At 36.6% G+C, this 20,056-nt stretch overlaps 1 protein-coding gene across 1 annotated transcript in view; it reads left to right on the top strand.

Moving 5' to 3' along the window:
* ABCA13 (ATP binding cassette subfamily A member 13) overlaps window positions 1–20,056 on the top strand; it is a 169,612-nt gene that overhangs the window by 114,444 nt on the left and 35,112 nt on the right. Inside the window, 7 exon segments of the mRNA XM_033058592.1 lie at window positions 3,668–3,722; window positions 4,356–4,533; window positions 7,135–7,250; window positions 11,555–11,711; window positions 12,666–12,919; window positions 13,204–13,396; window positions 14,670–14,779. Coding sequence (XP_032914483.1) covers window positions 3,668–3,722; window positions 4,356–4,533; window positions 7,135–7,250; window positions 11,555–11,711; window positions 12,666–12,919; window positions 13,204–13,396; window positions 14,670–14,779 — 1,063 coding nt within the window.

Raw genomic sequence — 20,056 nt, forward strand, 5'->3', positions numbered from 1 at the left:
TAACTTAATGAACCTCATTATAACAGCTTTACATAGTAAAAAGACACATAAAATCAAGAAGGTATCAATAAGTACATTTTACATCATGTTAACAGCTGTATTGGGACAGAGATATACGTAAAAAAGATGGTCTAGGTGATTAGAAGAAATGTAGGAAGGGATAGGTTATAGAAGTACATGAAAGGGTTTTAAAAATAAAAAAACATACATAATAGCAAATACCATATATTAATTCTGTTGGTTTGGTTTGGTATTTGAAGACAATTTATAACATTTTTCTTGAGTTCAAGGGAAATTTTTTCCTCTGTGAATTACAGTTTATTTGCTTTATATAAATTAATGATCTCTTTTTTGATAATGGGATGGAGGGTAGAAATCATTATATTAATAAAGTAGCAAATTCAAAGATTTTCATGCTCCAGAAGAAACTTGAAGAAACTTAAAATACTGAAGTAAAGGCAGGTATTATACTTACTGCAGTGATAGAATTTTCAATTCTAAACACAACTAAACTTAGTTTAACACAATTGTATTTTTCTTGCTTGTTATCCATGACCTTGTGAAATTTAATTTCAGTTGTGAGTGTAAATTAAAAGAAAATGTAATCCCTTTGTTTAATCTACATGGTTTGAATGGAAGCTGAATGTCAAAAATATTTGCTACTTTTAAGAAGTGTGATCAGTTTTGTGACTCTTCCATAAAAGGAAATTAATTCAGTGTAATTTGCCTTTTGATTGGTATTGTATGATATAATACTGCAAGGAGCATTATGCTATTTAATGTCATGGGTTTTTATTTTCCCCTGCAATTATCTCTTTTTCACAGTTTCCCTTTATTCTGTACGAGAAAGTTAAAGCAGTGTACCTCCATGTATGGAACACAAGTCAACCGCTGTAGACTTTTGTTTAATACCAATGCAGTAATCTGGAAGTTTTGTTAGCTCCCCCCTGAGATCTTGCTGCTGGGCAAGTAGGGGAACTGTCCTGCTCTGATCTGCAGTGGAGTGACCTCACCTTAAATGTTTTGTATGCAGTTTTGGGTCCCACAATATAAAAAAGATATTAGCTGTTACAAAGCACCCAAAGGAGGGCCACAAGGAGAGTGAAGGGTTTGGAGGGGAAGCTGTATGAGAAGCAGATGAGGTCACTTGCTTTGCTCAGTCTGGAGGAGACGAAATTGAAGGGAGACCTCACTGTAATCTTCAGCATCCTCACAAGGACAAGTGGAGAGGCAGATACTGATCACTCCTGTGACCAGTGACAGGACTTGAGGAAATTGCCTGAAGTTGGCCCAGGGGAGGTTTAGGTTGGATATCCTAAAGGGAAAGGCTCTTCATCCAGAGGGTGAGTGGGCACTGAAACAGGCTCCCCAGGGAAGTGGTCACAGTATCAAGCCTGAGAGAGTTCAAGGAGTGTTTGGGCAATGTTATCAGGCACATGGTGATGTCTTAGGGTGTCCTGTGTAGGATCTGGTAATCCTGGTGGGTCCCTTCCCAATTCTTCATATTGTATGATTTATTCTTCTAATATACTAACATTTATTCAAGTATTAGAAAAGCCTAGAAAAACTTTCTGGGAACTATACTAAACTTTTTTCTGTCATGCTATTTCTCCTTTACATAAATGGAAATTCAGTGGTTCCAGTGGGAGAAAATTATTTTCTTTGATATGCCAGTTTTGCTGCAGAACAAATAGCAGCGATTGTTTAAAAAATTAATGCTTTAAAAGAAAAACAAAGGAAAATTTTAAACAGTCCCTGAAGGCACATGACATGAAAGACTTCTACAAATAGCAAGGTATCTACTAGTGATGCATCAAAATGTTATTGGCTTGAATCTTCTTATGTTTTTCTAACTACCACTGGGCTTCAATGTACTGCATTTAGCTATTATTTGAAAACTCTTTATCTCGTACAAGTTTTGTGTGTGAGTTAATCATCATCCTGTTTTTTCAGCTTTTTACCGTGCAGTGATTTAGTGATGTTTAGATTACTTTGTCTTGAAGATGAGGAATGAAAAATTAAAGGGGCAAATAAATACGTGCTTAGGCAAATTGCACCTGTTACTAGAATGAAGATATTTTTGTCTTTATACATCTGGACTTTAACAAATTCAATTAAGTGGTGCCCCACAGAGAAAATCTAAGGCTACCAACAATTTGTATCTTTACCAAATATACTGGAAAAATTATAATTGCTGTTAGGATTAAGTTTGTTTCTTTGTTTCTTTTAATTTGGAACAGCATAGACTTATTTAGACACTAATCAAATAATACTGATGTTGTGGTTTAGCTTAAGTCCTACTCACTCAACCACTTGCTCACTCTCCCCCAGTAGTACATGAGAGAGAATATCAGAAGTGATAAAACTCATGGGCTAAGATTAAGGCAGTTTAATACTTATTTAAAAAAAAACCAAAAAAACACCAGCAAAGCAAGGAATTCATTCACCCTTTCCTGTGGGCAGGAAGGCGTTCAGCCATTCCCAGGAGAGCAGGGCCCCATCACGCCTAACCTTGATTTAGGAAAGCGAATGCCATCACTCCAAACATCCCTCTCATTCCTCAGTCTTCCCCCATGTTACAGGCTGAGCATGATGCTGTATAATATGGAATGTCCCTTTAGTCAGTCACGGTCTGTTGTCCCTCTGTTGACCCCTCCCAACTCCCTGTGCACCCTCCCTGTTCTCCTCACAGGTGGAGTAGGGGAGGAGTGGAAAATATCTTGACTCCAAGGGCTGCTCAGCAATAGCTAAAACATCTCTGTGTTATCAACGTTGTTCCAGCACAAATCCAAACCATACCCCATACTAGCTACTGTGAAGAAAATTATTCCATCCAGCACAAAACCAGTGCAGCTGGCACATCTGTCAGGCACACGAGTGGAGATAAGTCACAAACAGCATCAAGTCCAGAGAAACAGCAACTTCTGCAGCAACAATGTTTTGCACCTTCACGTCCCCAATATTTTTCTTGTTTTGCTTGAAAAGAAAAAAAAAGCCAAAAAAGATGCAGTTTTTTTTCATAAACTACCTTCCAATCCCAAAGTTAATTTTGCTAGATTGCTACAGGTTGGTTGCACCAAGAACCAAAATAAGCCTAAGAATGCATTGCCTGCTCAGAATTTTTCTTGGTCTCCCAAACTGTGAGTGTTTTTAATGTAGAGCTCTATAGTTTCAATCAAAGGTGTGACATCTTTCTTCTTTTGTGAATTTAGCTAAAAAGTTTTTCTCAGCAAAACATCAGTAATCTAAAAATTGCTGAAAGATCTAATCTAAAATCTAAACCAAGTATATAAATTAAAGTAACAGTCTACCTTACCCTGGAGGATTAGGTATATGAACAAATTCTACTTTAGATTTATATTTGGTCTCTTCTGTGATGTAGATTCTGTAGCAATATATTGTGTCGTTGAACCAATTTCTGAATTTCAGAATGCAGAAAAGCAGCTACTACTTATGTTTATTCATGAGCTTTAGTGGTTCAAAACTCTGGAATTCACTCAATGGGAGACAGTGTTCGGTTTTGCAGACAGGTATTTGACCTCTTTCTGTTGATTACTAGGTATTTAGCTTTTTTATTCATATGTGTAACAAGTGTTAACCGTGTACTTCAGAATTTGAAATCCTTAAAAAGATTTAATATTTCACGATTTATTTTTTTTTTTCACAGGGATAACACTCTATAGCCAACCATATGGAGGAGCCTTGTTGGATGAGGATAAAATGTGAGGAAACTATTAAAATGTTTCACAGCAGCAATCAGCAGACAATTTAAACTATCAGTTAAATAAGAATATATGTTTCCTGGAATGGATGCTGTGAATTGATAGACACAATTCAGTTCTACAGAGTGAAGCATTTTTTAGTGTGGTCTGTCTGTCAAGTCCACTGTTCATACCAAAAATGGTTGCAGTATTTTGTAAAAAAAAATACTGAATTTATGCTGATTGTGTCATAACAGTTTTAAACATAGTAATTGTTTCAAATTATTTTCGGGGGTTTAAATTTTAGTTTTCTCTAAAGGGGAAATATTTACACAACCTTCACTTTACAACCCAGGCACATGCTGTGCTCTGTAACTCACTTATAGTTTTGTAACTTAACACGCCTTGTTCCTGCTCTTTAATTAGATGTTGACAGTATAGAGACATTGTGTCCCTGCTCATTGCAGGATGTTGGAACTAGACCATCTTTAAGCTCCCTTCCAACCCAAATCATTCTGTGATTCTATGGTGTTTTCAGTCAGGATTAAGGTCCTAATGTTTAGTATTTTGGGAGAAGTTGGCCTGAAAAATGCTAACGTTTGAGGGGTTTCTCCCCATTGTGTTTTCATTGCACTATTTTACTTTTTACCCTAGAATGGAGAACGTTCGTCAGTGTGGGGTAGCACTGTGTATCATGCTGGGTTTCTCTATCCTCACTGCGTCGATTGGCACTGGCACAGTGAAAGACAGAGTATCTGGGACAAAACGCCTGCAGCACATCACAGGCCTGGGTTACAAAACTTACTGGTTTGCTAACTTCTGCTGTGATATGGTATGTATTATGTGGGGCAGCATGTGCTCAGGTGTAAATTCTAGGCTAGTTTCTTATTTATAAGCAAAAGGAGATATGATCACAAGATACATGAATAAGATTTGAATTGACAGAGTGACAGCTCTTGGCTGACATGGTAACAAACTTTAAGTCACTGTTCCTACTTTAATGCAGTGTAGGGATTGTGTTCCTTGCTTCCCAGAGTTGAATTGTAAATTATTTGCTAGCTTTAGCTATGTACACTATTTTACAAATAAAAGGAAGTTGGCTAATCAGCCTAGACAGAAAGAATCTTCTGCACAGCAGCTCATAGCAGGAATTTCTATGCTTTGAATTTTGCCATGCACTGGCAAAACCTTACAAATTAGTGGAGAAAACTGAAAATACTAGTCAGGTACTCTAAGGGATAATTATGCTATGTGTTGTTGTGGATAATATGAGAGGTAATTATGATCTTTTTATTTGTGTCAAGCACTGGAAGAGGCAGTTCAAGGAAGTGGTGGAGTCACCATCTCTGGACATACTTAAAAGACATATAGATATGGCACTGAAGGACATGGTTTAGTGGTGGACTTGGCAGTACTGGATTAATTGCTGGACCTCATGCTCTTAAGGTCCTTTCAGACCTTTAGGTTGTATTCTGTGATACCCTGGTTAGGAACAGAAATTTTTGGAACACTGTTTTCATTTAGATCATTCTAATTCTGAAACATTAGATCTTCATCCATCCATGCTTGAAATCAGAATTTTCACCCTTGAGCAATCTTGAGGTAAGAGTACATTTTTCCAAATGTTATTTACTTGGCCAGTCAATCTTGCTATTTCTTTTTGCTCCTGCTTCAGATAAGAAGGCTTGGTTGAAAACAGTCCTTCATCATTTGGTTTCTCCTTGTGAACAAAGTCAACTCCTCATTATTTTCTGCCAATCTCTCATAATGTTCTCACAAATTCAACACGGTACTGCATGATCAATCATGATGTGGGAAAGAACAGACACTGCTTTAAATGCTAAGTGCTGCAGATCATTTAGGGACACTGAACACATGAATATATGAACTGTCAAATTTTAAATCCCTCTACGTATTGTAAGTATTATAGGCTGTGTCCTTTATTACTGGCAGCAGAATCTTTACTAGGCCTGCAGAAGTATTTGATTTATGAAATTGATCTCATGAGAATCAGGCTGTTCTTACTGTATTTGTAGGCATGAATGATACTCATTACTATGTTCAACAAATGGAAAAAGTGTAAGTGCTAAGAAAGTTTAAAGAAAAATAGGGACATTTTGTTCAGATCAAGCTTGTGTCACTAGAGGGGCAAAATTAAAGTTGTTTTGTTGTACATGCACAACTTCTGTAATACACCATGATTTCAGGGTAAGATTTCCAATAAAATATTATTTTAAAGCTTTTTATTTATTTCTAGATAGAACCCCCAGGTATATTGAAAAATACTGGGACTCAAATGCTTTGTGACTTCTCTGTAATATTTTTAAACAGCTCCAGGATAACTGAAACATGTATCTGTGTGTGGTACTTTATGATACTTGTATATGGCAAAGAAAAGGTACACTGTGAAGAAGGTGAGAGCATTGCATCCATCTACATTTTACTCCATTGCTCTTCTCTTAAAAAAAAAGTATGTTTTCCCAGTAGCGAAGATGTGATGGCCTCTGGTTTAATTTGGAGCAGGTTTTCACTGTACTTCAGTATGCAGGTCTGATTTTAACAGTATATTGTTCTTCTACACTGAGTATTTAGCTAGACCTTGATTTATTGTCTCCATTGCAATTGTATCTCAGAATCTCAGTTCTATTAGGCTAAAGCTATAAAGCTAAATATTACATAAGCAGAAGTGGAGACAATCAATGCCCTAGTGAGCTCAGGTTCAGTGCACAGAGCAGGCAGACACTAAAAATAGAGCTGAGCACAGGTTTTAACATCCTGACATTGCTATTTCCAAGCAGAACCCCTCTCTCTTGAATTCTTGGATATGAATTTCCTGTACCAATCCCACCCTGCTACCCTTAAATATTTGATTGCCATTATGTCAAGAGACTAAACAGAGAAACTGCTTTCCTTGTTACCTAATGCCTGTAATGCTTTTACATATTGTGTCCATTCCCAATAAAAGATGCAATTTGCTTCATCAGCACACATGGCCCTTCATTAAAATCTCTTTTAAAATTGCATCATTATTATTATCCCATATGAATGCAGCACCAATCAGTAAAACTGCTGTTTCTGAAACCAAACCTCTGTATTCACAGTGTAATTTGATGTTTTGGAGCAATAGCCCCACACGGACTCATTATCTGCAAGAGTTAGCTTGTTGAATGGATGTATTGGAAAGGTCAATAGAAACAGGATTAAGGGGGATATTCTGTAGTCAGATTTTATCATGTCAGGTTGTTTAATGTCTAGGGGGCAGTTTCACAAGTGCAGACTATCAAATCTGCAAGCTCTTCTGCCTATTTCTTCCTAACTTATAATGGTATTGCAAGTATGGAGAAGTTAATTTGTAAAACCCTTCTATGCAAATTAGGTAAGACCAGTAAGAGATGCTCACATACTCGGTGTGGATTTTTCCTTCTGTTTCTAGCTGTTTTACATGGTTCCAGTCACCCTGTGTGTTGGTGTCATTAGTGCCTTCCAGCTATCAGCCTTCACTTTCCGAAAGAACTTGGCAGCCACTGCTCTCCTGCTGATACTCTTTGGGTATGTGATTGGAAATGCTACTATGGAATTACAGCTTCTAAGAAACAAGCACATCTTTAGACCTAGTTTGCACCTGCAAGTGGATGCATGGTTTTCTGTCTTTGTAAGCAATTATGATTCAGCAAAACATAGTGAGTAAACAGGTTGAAATGTGAGCTTGAAAATTAAACACAAAAAGTGGAGGGACATTTACTCACTCACACACACCCCCCCACCAAAAAAAGAGTGCAAATGTCTCAGAAGATACTCAGCCTGTAAATCAGTAGTTTACTGTTAGAAATTGATTGTATGTTATCTTCCAAAAAATGAGGGAATATTAACATAAGTCAGAATTTCAGTGCTTAGCTATTCAGAATATCATCAAGAAGGTAAGAAACAGCTTTTATTACAGCTCTAAACATTTTCTGTAATTAACATAGCTCCAGGAGTTTACATTTCCGGTGAGAAGGCTGTCCAATGTGAAGTACTGGGCTGGTTGGAGATTTGTCTCCCAATAGTACTGTGAGAGGGGAGAGTTCTACCATGCTATGCTCTTGTTTAGTTACACGAGAAAACAACAACATCCAAAAACAAGACAAAAATAAAACCCCAAGCAACCAATGCAAAAAAAAAAAAACAAAAAAAAAAACACCACCAAAAAACCCCAAAAGACCAATCCTGTTGTAGATGGTTAAAGTAACTGGTTAAACAGGGGATGGATATGTCTATAAGCAAGCCTGTAGCCGGCAGGGCTGCAGCAGCTGGGAGGAGGCGGGGCCATGGTGCCTTGGCAGCCGGGTGGAGGCGGGACTGGGGGGGCGCGGCAGCTGAGTGGAGGCGGGCCCATGGTGCCGGGCAGTCGGGTGGAGGTGGGGCCTCGGCCAGCAACTGCTTGGGGGAGCTGGCAGCAGATCCTCGCTGCAATAAAACAAGTGCGCCTGATAGTCCAGTGCGCTTTATATATGGGCAAAAGTTTGGAAATTTGCTAACACCCAGAAGTGCACCTTATAATCCGGTGTGCCTTATAGTTGTGAAATTGCTGTAATTGTTAAAGGAAAAGGTTTCTGGGAAATTTATTGTTTATTTCAAGCAACTAATTGTTAGTACCTTTGTAGGGGAGAGTGCATATCTTATATGACAGATGTTTAGATAATGAAATATAGCTGCTTCATGAGAGAATGGTAGGGAAGGAAAGATGAAAGGACCTTCTATAAGGTCAGGACATGTTGTATTCCAGGAAGAGTCTCAGATAAATACTTCAAAAAAACCCCCCAATTTAATCTATTGCACCTTGAATTTTTTTTCAAGGTTTTGTGCCTCCAGCAATTCACTTTTTGGAAACTTTAGGTATCTTTAAAGCTGGATCTTTTCTTGGAAATTCTAGCTTAAGTTTATTCTGAAGCATAGTTCTTAATTGTCCTTCATCAAATGCCTTTTTCTAGCCAAAACAAGCCAAGTCCTCTCTTATAAAACGTTCCAAATTATTTGCATAATTCTATTTATCATTTTTCCTTATTATTCCAGTTTGAGCTCATCTTCCTGGATGTGAATAGCCAAACTAGTATGAAATATTCTACACGTCATGATGTTGGGATGTTGCAAATAACTTGCATGAAAACATTCAAAGTGATAATTTCCTCCTCTCTGTATCTTTCGTACCACTCTCACTTCCTTTCTTCTGCACTTCCATCAAGTGATTCCTACAAGTTAAAGCCACAAATTCTAAAAAGTCTTAGTGCAAAAATTTCATACAATGAAATCTCACACTTTTTATTAATTAACTTTACGACCATTGAATCCTTCTTGTGATTCAGTTGCTGTAAATACTAGTGAGGCATAGGCTTCTGTAGAAATCTTAGCCAAGCAGCAATTGAAGCACATAGCACAGACCTGTATGTCCACTGAAGTCATGACAGGTTTTTTTCTGGTCTGCTGTGGGCTTTGGCCCTGCTCACAGTGTACTATCAAGTGCCAGTTATGCTGGCATTGTTTTAACCAAAATTTTGAGTTAAACTTTGAGTTTTTCAGGAAAACAGTAATTGAATGAAAATAGGTCTTATTTTGTTGATTGCAGAAGCAGATTAATCAGCTCAATATAATCCCTCGTGTACTCCACCAGCTTTGGCTGACATAACAGATGTTGCAGTGATTTTTAACAAGAAAATCTGTGTATTCAATGTGTATTAACATATATTAAAGATTCAACAGCTGTCTGCAAGTTTAACTTGTGTCAAGGACATTGATAAACTTCAGAGTTGCCACTCTTCCTAATCTACCCTTTATTCAGCCTAACTACACTGTAAATGTGATCAAGCCTATTGTGGCCATTTTATTCTTCCCCAGTACTCTGCATACAATCCTCATTCCTATGCACACCATCATCATCTCAATTTTTTTCCTTTAAAAATACTCTTTCTCTTCAGGGTACACTTGTGCAGATTTTATGATCTAGAAAAAAGATAAAAAGAGCCCAGTTATATAATAAAAAGTTAAAGATAAGAGGGTGTGCTTTAAAGAATAATCAAGTTTCTTAGTGTGCTACTTTAAAAGTGCTTTTCCTTAAAAAATATAACTAAACTACATATTTTTTCTCTTTTAGATGATTGCAGAGGTGTTTTCTAGTCCAAATGCTTAAGCAATTTTGTCCAAAATGTTCTTTTATACTTAGAAAATACTAAATTGCAACTGCAGCTGAAAGAAGAGAAAGGGGATAGAAATGTAGATGTGACTGGCCACAACTTTAAAGGCTGCATTTGAACATCATATAACTTTAGGATTCTGAAAATCTTACTCATTTCTTAGCAGCTGTAAGCAAACAAATAAAAATTTACTTTCATTTAAAGCACAGGAACAGCACTGTAAATCATATATTTTTCCTGAGCTGTTTCCAAGGATGAACTTGTATTTATGATATTGTTATTCTGAGAACAGTGGTTTTGGTAGGTACATGAAGGGAAGAAGATGTTACATGATTAAGACTGGAAAAAGGATGCTGAAAAGTATACTGGGATCATGAATACTTACAATTTCCTTTGAGACCCCAACTTTGAGTCGTTTAACCTTTATCTTCCTGTAAACTGAAGATAACATTATTGTTGCTTCCTAGCAGGATTTGCAAGTTTGTTTTCTAAGGTAAAGGATTTTGTCATTCTCCAACGCAACAGATTCATCTATAATGTACAGAATACTGAATTCAAAAGAGAACGACTTAGTTAAGTATTCTAAAGTCATTTAGTAAAATGACTTTCATGGCTTAGTTTAGTAATCCAAACTACATTTTAAGGCAATGAAGAAGCAAATTCACAGATTTTTGGCTAGTTGCTCTTGCATTGAGCTCACTATTAAACCAGTTATGCATATTATTATTATTGTAGAGGAATGTTTGTGAATGCACTGCATATATACTTATCCTTGTGCAATAGTGTATGCTGATACCTATGCTCCTGCAGTCTATATACTGCTTTTTTGATAGATATATCTTGCAGTATGTTGAATGGAAAATAAATTTTCCTTACATGGCATGCATGCTCTGATTGCCTGGGCCTTGTTTTAATCTTTATAAGCATCTCTTTATAAATAAAAATAAATACACTCCGTTCTGGATAGGCATAATTTGACTTGTCACACTGGAGGTGCCTTCCTCCTTCCTTTAAACTTCTCACTGAAGATGATGTAGCTGTGGACATGCTGTCTTATCCTCATAGTGTTATGCATTCATTTTCGATAGTTATTACTCTACTGACAACCTGGTTAAAGTAATAACATGGTCTGTAGGATTTTTCAATTCTCACATATCACTGGCACAAATATTAGTTCCGCTTCAAAAAATATTGTTTTTTACTTATTTTTCTTCTCTTTCTTGGCTCCCTACCTCCTCCTTTTTTTTTCTTTCTATGAAACCCTCTCAGAAAAGATAACTGCTCAGCATCCATTATTTAAGCTTTAAATATTTGATTCTAATTCTATATCTGTGTAAGAGGCTTGCTAGGGTGCATGGGTTTACAGTCATTCAGAAATCAGGATTGCGTGCTGTCTGGAACAATCGAAGTAAATAGCTGCAGGTGATCTATGCAAAAATGGATTATATCTGCACATACCAGTAAATATGTGTACATACATTTATGGAAGTATAAGCCAATCTTTAAAAGAATATGTAGTCCAAACTTGTCCCTTTTTAAAATTACTTGTTCTGAAAAGTTGTTTGTTTGTCTTAAAAATAAGGAACAATAATTGTGGGTTTTTCTAGTGTGATAACTGACTTTTTTGGGGATGGTGAGACAAAAACATAACTTAGGTGTGACAGTTTTGTTTCTTTGAACTTTCAGATATTCAACTTTACCTTGGATGTATCTTGCATCCAGATTCTTCTCAAGTTCAGATGTAGCTTTTATTTCTTACATCTCCTTAAATTTTGTGTTTGGCCTGTGTACCATGCTGGTGACCCTCTTACCTCGCTTGTTAGCTATAATTTCCAAAGTGCAGGTCAGTATAAAATCTTTGGTTTACCTTTCTCATAACTGAGATGTATACACACACATACATGCACATATATATATATATATATTTGAGGATGTTAATATATTGTGTGTTTACGTATTTATACAGATAAAAAATTTCCAGAAGATAAGCATATGGTTTTTAAATATTCATTATTTTCCTGTCCTAGAACATACTGTATTGACTGTTACCATCTTGAATTTTAACTTGTCTGTAACCCAAAAAAGCTTGCTGTAATAACGGAAAAACAGTGTTAATTGAAACTTTGACATTTTCTAGACCATTAAGTTGTAATTGGCACATAATGGGAGCTGTTCTGGTCCATTAAATAGATTATATGCATCGTAAAATGTGTTTGAATAATATTGACATAAGAGATAAGCTGCATATTCTTAGGATCACTAATGCAATGTATGAATAGTAATTTATACAGTGCATTCTCATGCCATGTACGTAATTTTAATTAGTCATAATGGTACTTAAACAACTTGATGGAAAGGAGTTCTGGAATGAGTATGACTCTCTATTTATGTACAGGTCAAAAGCTTTATGTTTGAAGTTAAATCTGGATCATGTGTCATGCAAGTGTGTAAGCAAATTCAGTATTCACTTGGGTATAAGCTGGTGATTTGGATTCAATAGTATTCAAATACTAAAATGTTAAGGAAATAGAAGAATCATGACTACATTTGTTTTGTTACCCTCTGTGAACTTCAACTAAGATTAGAATGCCATGGATGTAGAAAGTCTAAAATGCAATATGATATGAACCCTGTCCCCAAAATAGTTCACAATATGCACTTTAGAATTCGGCTTACCATGAGTGAGATTTGAATGCAGTATTCAGTTTTGCAAGTGTGCTTATTAGGCTCTTGGAGATAACTAAATTTTTTCCCTTTTTTCTTTATTCTCTTCCATCCTTGCTGTGTCTTAATACAGAGTTTTCAGAACATTTACAATATCCTCAAATGGGCATTCATCATATTTCCACAATTCTGCCTGGGCCAGGGTTTAATAGAGCTTTCATACAATCAGATCAAGTTTGACCTGACCAGGAACTTTGGAATAGATTCTTACGTGAGCCCCTTTGAGATGGATTTCTTGGGTTGGATTTTTGTGGAAATGTCCCTTCAGGGAACACTACTACTTCTTTTACGTCTTTTCCTTCATTGGGATCTCCTCTGGAAACCAAGGTGTGTTATCATTTTTATTCTTCCACAGTGTGCACTAAACTAATTTTTGGAGAAAGAAAATGGGGTGTGTTCCTTTGAACAACTGAAGATAAATGTTTCTCATACCATGGTGTACCTAAATTAATTCAAACTACAGAAAAAACCCACATAGTTGTTTCCCCCTTGAATTGTGATCAGAATTGATCACCATGTGCTAAGGGATTACAACCAGGAAAACGAGAGTTATGCAGAGTGCCACAGTGATCAGTTTGCCATGCATCACTTATTATCATCCTCTCTTTTAGGGGTCATTGCTCAGTTAATGGCATGGACAGCCCTTCAGCAGATGTTGATGTAGAAATGGAGAGACAGAGACTCTTTGGTGGAAGAACTGGTAATGATGTCCTACTTCTGTACAACCTCAGGAAGTGTTATGGAGGTTTCAGTAAGAAGAACACAGCTGTGGAAAACATAAGCTTGGGCATACCAAGGGGAGAGGTAAAGGAGTATTTTTTTTCTCCTTTTTTATAGTAACACTTTATTCTGAGCAATTGTTGAGACATATTCAGTGTGTCTACACAGTGTAAGTCTGTAGATAGCAGCAGAAAAATTTCAGTTGTAGTAATTTCTGAAAATCAATAACTGGATAAAAGCAGAAACTCTGGTGATGATGAAAAAGCAGCTGTTTTTGTTTCTTTGTGTTTTGGGGTTTTTTTTGGTTAAACATTGATCAGAATCTTAATTTCTTTACTTCTTGCTTATCTTCATCAAATGACTGTACTATAGGCTAGCACAAAAAGCAAACAGGGTAGCATAGCAATTTAGTGTTCAAAGAGAAAACAGAATACCCAACTCAATAGCAAACTATGGACTGAATCCTGAATTTGTTACCACAGCACACTTTTAGTCCCCATGGTAAAATCATCACAGTACATTTGAATATAGCATATGCAAATAAACTATTTAAATAAATTGAAATTTAGTGCTTGTGTTTGGGGGCTTTATTCATTATTTGCTATGGTTTGGGGAATTACAGATATTAATTTCTAAACTACTGAGAAAGAAGTGACTTTTCTTAGTTCCTAATATAAAATTGGAAGATCTGAGAAACTTGCACATGACAGCCCGGCCCTGCGATGTCCTGCTGCTTACTGATCAGTTGTTGATTAGCTGAGGTGACCAGGAGGATGTTATTGTTGATTAAAACCTATCAATCATTAAGAAAGTTCGTGAACAAAGTATTTCAAAATCATAAAGGGCTATGTGTAGATTTAATATGAATCCTATCCCATCTTTAGCATTAAGTTATGCAACTAGGGGTCTGAAATAAGTGGTTGAAATGAGTGTGTCCCTTGGATGTTTGTTGTTCGCTTGTACAGAGTAAATAGCTCATGAGAAACTTGAAAATATTGACTCTATAGACTGATACCCAGGGTTTGAAAGCAGGACCTAAAATCCTCCTGTTCAAATGTAGCATTTACTAATAATATGGATAAATAATGAGTTTAATTGTTGGGCAGGGTTTTAAGAGGAGGGCTAGAATTCTAAATGAGTCTCTTTTAGTAATTAGGGGGTAATCAAAGTACGATGTATATAAGACTTTTTTAGACTGATTTTCTGTGGTAAAGGGAATTTGCACACACAATATATCCATATACAGTTTCTCACAGACATATAATAGGAAATGTGTAAAGGGGAGAAATTTGAAGGGATGATATTTCTTATTTTTTTCAGTATAGCATATAACATTTCTTTTTAATATCTCTGATAGTGTTTTGGACTCCTGGGAACAAACGGAGCTGGGAAAAGCACAACATTTAAGATGCTGACTGGAGATATCATCCCATCTGCAGGACGTGCTGTTATCAGGACTCCTACTGGGTAAATAACACAGGGTTTGATCAGAATAGTGCTAATTGATAATGCACATGATCAAAGACTCAGCACATCTTCAGTCCTCTATACTGTACTCTAGGGACCTATTTTGTTCCCTTTTAAATGTATATTGCGTTGCTGTTAAGTCTCTGTGGAAAAGCATTTTAGCTTTATTTAATTCTGTTTGACAGCTTTGTTAATTGAGAATAAACTTGTCTGGTAGCAAAGGAGAAACTCTAAGAAGACTTAACATACATCCTTCTAAAACTTTAAAGAAAATCTTAGCAGATGTTAAAAAGCATGGACATATATCCTCCTACTTTCAGTACTGCACTGAAACTTTTCCAGGCTTCGGCAAATAAGAAGTGCTTCAAGTGGGAAATTTAAAAATATTTTCTTACACTTACGTACTTTAGAGTAATTAATTAATTATTTGATCAATATGCTATGTAATTAGGATAAGAGGCAACGTTGGGGAGATTTATCATTCTGATGGAGTGATAAATGAATAATGGACTTTGGGTTAGATGTAACCAATACCTTAAATTTTTCCCAGCAAAATTGGAGGGGAAAGAAAGTTATTTTTTTCAGTCAGTAGTAGATATATATATATACACGCATATATAAATAGATTTTGGGCTATTTTATAAATGATGTACATTTCAAAATAATTTTGGAAAAGGACAGGTCAAGAGTTTCATTAAGAAATTTTTAAAAGAAGCATTTTTGAATTTTCAAAATGTCAATTTACATATCTTTGGTTTAGAAAGCAAATGCTTTCATAGGCCAGTGTTTCCTTACTTCTTTACAAAGATAACGATTATCAGATTTAACTTTAAAGAATAAGTACCTTCAGTTATTGCAAAATTCAGTTTTCTGAAAAAAATTTGCTTTTGAAATGGAAAATATCAACACTATCAAACATAATTTTACTTCAGTGTGTTTTTTATTATCTTTCATAGCAAATCATAAAAAATATAGATCATAAAGCAGAAATAATTAAAATAAACCAAACAGATTTTGGAAAAATTATTCTTAAGAGAAGAAGTGGTGTGAGTGAGAATTTAAAAGGGTTAGAGAGACTTTTAGATGGTTGTTTTCATTTATAATTTTTCAGACATTTTGATTTTTATAATTTTCTGTCTTAATGAGAGGACAAAATTTTTCAGACATTAAGCAAAATAAAAGATAGCAGAAGTGATTTAAAATTAGATAAAAATCAATATCTGTTATTCTTTGGAACCAATGGATATGACAAGGATATGACAAGGTCAAAAGTTTATAGCATGAGTCTGAAGAGGATTTGAGATTTGAAGAAATAAAATTATCTGTAGTTTTTCTTAAATAAAATATTACCATAAGGGTAAGAGGACATTTAAGCTCCCATCTTTTGTTTAGATTCTGAGCAGTATTTTGCTGTAGATTTTAATGGGACTTCCCTTGAGTCCCACCTTTGCATTCATGGATCACAGAGGGATGACTCAGTGCAATGTGGTCCCAGGTCTGTATTTGGGTAAATGATTTGGTCTAGTGTGACAACTCCAAAATTTTAAAATCTACTTGAAAGAAAATATAAAGTTATAAGAATATAATTCATTACTATATATATTGACACTTACAGTGTTTTCTGACTACTTTGTATATTTTAGAACCCCCTAAGATAATTTTTTAAAAGTTACAAAATAATTCAACAATGCCTATATTCCTTTTATCAGTTGTGTTGCTATGTACCTGTGATTAAACAGATAAAAATGCTTCTGAGGACAACTTTAGTGTGCTACTGGCTTTTGACAGAAGATTAAATGCTACCCCTGGATATTGCGTGTGTCACTTTCATTTCCCATACTGTGTTTTATAAATCCAACATGAAAGCATACATTAAGATGCAATGTTATTTACCGTATACTAAAACATAGGTAATGAAATTTGACACATTTAGAAGACTTGAAAGAAAGCCTTAGACAATTGAATTTCAGTGCACAAAATACCCTTGGCAATGTTAATTATTGCCTTGTATTGTGGTGGTGTCAATCGAGTTTATGGATTTTTTGTGTTTGCAGCAGTTGAAGTGAGTGTAAATCCCATATCCCCAAGTTTTCAAAACTTAATGCTAATTCAAGAAGGCAACCTCAAGCAAGAGCTGCTATTAAGCAGTAGCTAAACTTAGAGAAACAAATAATTTGAGGCTGTGAGAAGAAATTTATGTCCCTCCTGACTTTGTTCCTTGCTTCATATTTTGGAAACTGCTCTTGAGCACGTCATGGTGCATTGTACTCCTGAAAATCACAAAGAGGCAAGTTTGTCGGCTCTTCCAGAGGTGAGATGGTAACCACAACAGGTCTGGAGAACCATTCCTCAGCAGCTAAGAATGACTAAAATTACTAATTGCAGGGAATTTTAGGTGGATTGATTTGCATTTATTATTCAGACAAATGAAAGAAGGGGGATATTATGGTAAGAAGGCGTCTCTTTTTCTTACTCTGGTGGTGTACTCAGAAGCCTGGTGTTCCTGGCAGAGAGACTACAGTCAGCAGAAGAAAGCAGCTGCTGATCACAGCTGCAGAGCATTTCTTGGTCAGCAGAACTAGATATTTTGTTAAAAATTTGCGTAATGAAGGAGATTCCATAAAAAACATTACCTCTGATGCCTATTCCTGATAAATAATGCAACTAAGATGTAGATCCCACATCTTTTGGGCTTGACTGGAAAGAGTGCATCTTTTGTCCTCTGTCACTGTGAAAAGACCAGATACTGAAGTCTGATGGATCCTTCAGAGAATCAAAAAATTATTTGGATTGGAAGGGACCTTTAAGATCATGTAGTTCCAACCCCCCTTCATGGGCAGGGGCATTTTCCACTAGACCAACTTAATCAAAGCTACATCTAACCTTGAACACTTCCAGGGATGCAGCATCCACGTCTTCTCAGGGCAACATCTTCCTGTGACACTGTCCTCTCAGTAAAGTATTTCTTCCTAACATCTAATCTAACCCTTTATCTTTATGATGCTAATTTTATTCTATGCAGAAAATCCTTAATTCATAACAGTTTCCATTTCCTTAGATAACTATGCTTGAAATTTACTAGTTCAAAAACAAATTAAAAAGCAAAGAAAACCAAACAAAAAACCTATCAAATCCGTGCATATATTTTCCTGATGATACTGAATTTAAAATTAATTCAGGGGTGTCTTTTTGAGGCAGGTGCACTGATAATGGCCTTGAATTTTATTGGACAGCTATTGCACCTTGGAACAACATGAATTCCAGAAACGGAAGATGGGATTTTTCAAAGGTATAAGTTGAATGCAAAATAAAATTTTTTAAAAGGTCAACCTAAAATATCTTGGAAGTGTAGGGAGCTATACAGAAAGAGCCTCACAGACCAAAAACCAACTTTTATTCTAGGAACTACTGCTATAGTCTCAAAGAAATTTAAAAAATATACTTCTGAGAAGTAACTTCCCTTTAAACATTGTGTAAGAGCAGATTCGCATCTTCAAGTACTTTTAAAAGATTTGTTGGCCTTTAGGTTGGTTGGTTGCTGAATGCTTAATACTCCACCCCCCCTCAAAAAAAGAACTTATCCCTAAAATGCTGAGAGAGACCTATGTCTGTTTTCATAACAAAAGCTAATAAAATCCATAGAAGCTAGGTATTATGTATGTTAGTTTTCAGTATTGCTGGGATTCATAAGTCAGGGTGTCATTAAGTGACAATGTTTGTTAATACTCGCACAAACGTCTTCTCTTCTGCAAATTGTATTTTCCTGGCCTTCTTTGGTAGGGAAATTATTTTGAAGGAGGGAAGGACTCTGATCTGTTTTAGTTGGGGTTTCCTCTTTTTAATATACTACACATTAAGTAGGTATTTTAAGTGCACTATGTGCCTGAACTTTGCATCCTACAATTTCTGTGACTAATGCACGTATGTAGTATACAAGCTAAGCAGTCTAGAAAAAAACTGTTTTTTGAAAATTTTCGTATTCCTCTGCAGAAAATGTTTTAGGCAACTTATATAACCTTAGCAAACCTATTCTAGTTGTTACTGTTATGAAATTTAAATAGTCCAGTGAGAGAAATAATAGGAATATATAAGCAACCACAGCCAATCTTGTGGTTTTAGTTCTTTATTGTTTTGTGTACCTCATTGATATTGCTGTTATCAGGGACATATCTGTGCAAATGAAACAGAGAAGTAATTAGCTTCTAGAGGGTGTGTCTCTATTAGGGATATTTACGACTCCAGTGTTGAAGAGCACTGAAGGAACAAGCAGCATTGAAAGAGTTACTTCAGAAGGTCTGGAAACAAAATAGTGATAGCAAAGTACTAGCAATACCTTTCAAAATGGGCAGAAATATCAAAAGGAAAAATGATAATTACTAGAAAGTAGATTATTTTAATAAATTTGTTTATTTGTATTTTGAAAGTATGGTTTCATAAGACATTAAGAGACTGATAGTTTTTTAAAGAGTTGTGAAGCTTAAATATGTTTAATACAGTAATTTCATGAATACAAGCCGCAGCAATTTGACAAAAATTTTGGTGGAAACCCGGAAGTGCGGCTAATAGTCGAGGGCAGCTAATATGTGAATAATTTTCTGACATTTACAACCCCAGACGTGCCAACCAGGGCGCTGAGCCAAGCACCTGCCAGTAAAAGTCGGTATTTCGAGATTGTTACAAAGTGTTACTCTGTTGCTCTGGCTCCCTGCAGGCAGCACAGGGGGTGGGGAGAGAGGCGGGAGAGCTCTCTTCTTCCCTCCTCTGCCGCAGCCCAGGGGAGAGACGGGGGGAGCCCGCACTGCCATTGCCGTGGCTCGGGGATGAGGGGGGGGACTCTGCCCCCACCCTCTACCGCCGTGACGGGAGCAGGGGGTGCTCCGTGCACGGCCGGCGCCGCGCCGTGAGCGGGACGCTCTCTCTGTGCCCGGCTGGCACCGCGCTGCGAGCGAGGCCGGGGCGAGTGAACCCAGAGGCGGTGGCCAGCCCCGAGTGGCAGCACTGGGCTGGGCCACCTGGCCCCGTCAGCAACCCCTAGCGGGCCAAGCCTGCACAGACTTAGTTGAGCCAGTAAACCCCCCGCCATGCTGCGGTTCTGTTAGTATTTGGCAACTTTGTTGCACGCAGGTCCTTGCTGCGAACGACAGAGCAGCTTATATTCAGGTGCGGCTTATTTATGGACAAAGAACGAAATATTTGCCAATACCCAGAGATGCGGCTTATACTCAGTGCGGCTTGTATTCGTGAATTTACTGTAATTAACTGCATGATCTTCTTGAC

This window comes from Catharus ustulatus, chromosome 1 (genome assembly GCF_009819885.2).
Source record: "Catharus ustulatus isolate bCatUst1 chromosome 1, bCatUst1.pri.v2, whole genome shotgun sequence".
Classification (NCBI taxonomy): domain Eukaryota; kingdom Metazoa; phylum Chordata; class Aves; order Passeriformes; family Turdidae; genus Catharus; species Catharus ustulatus.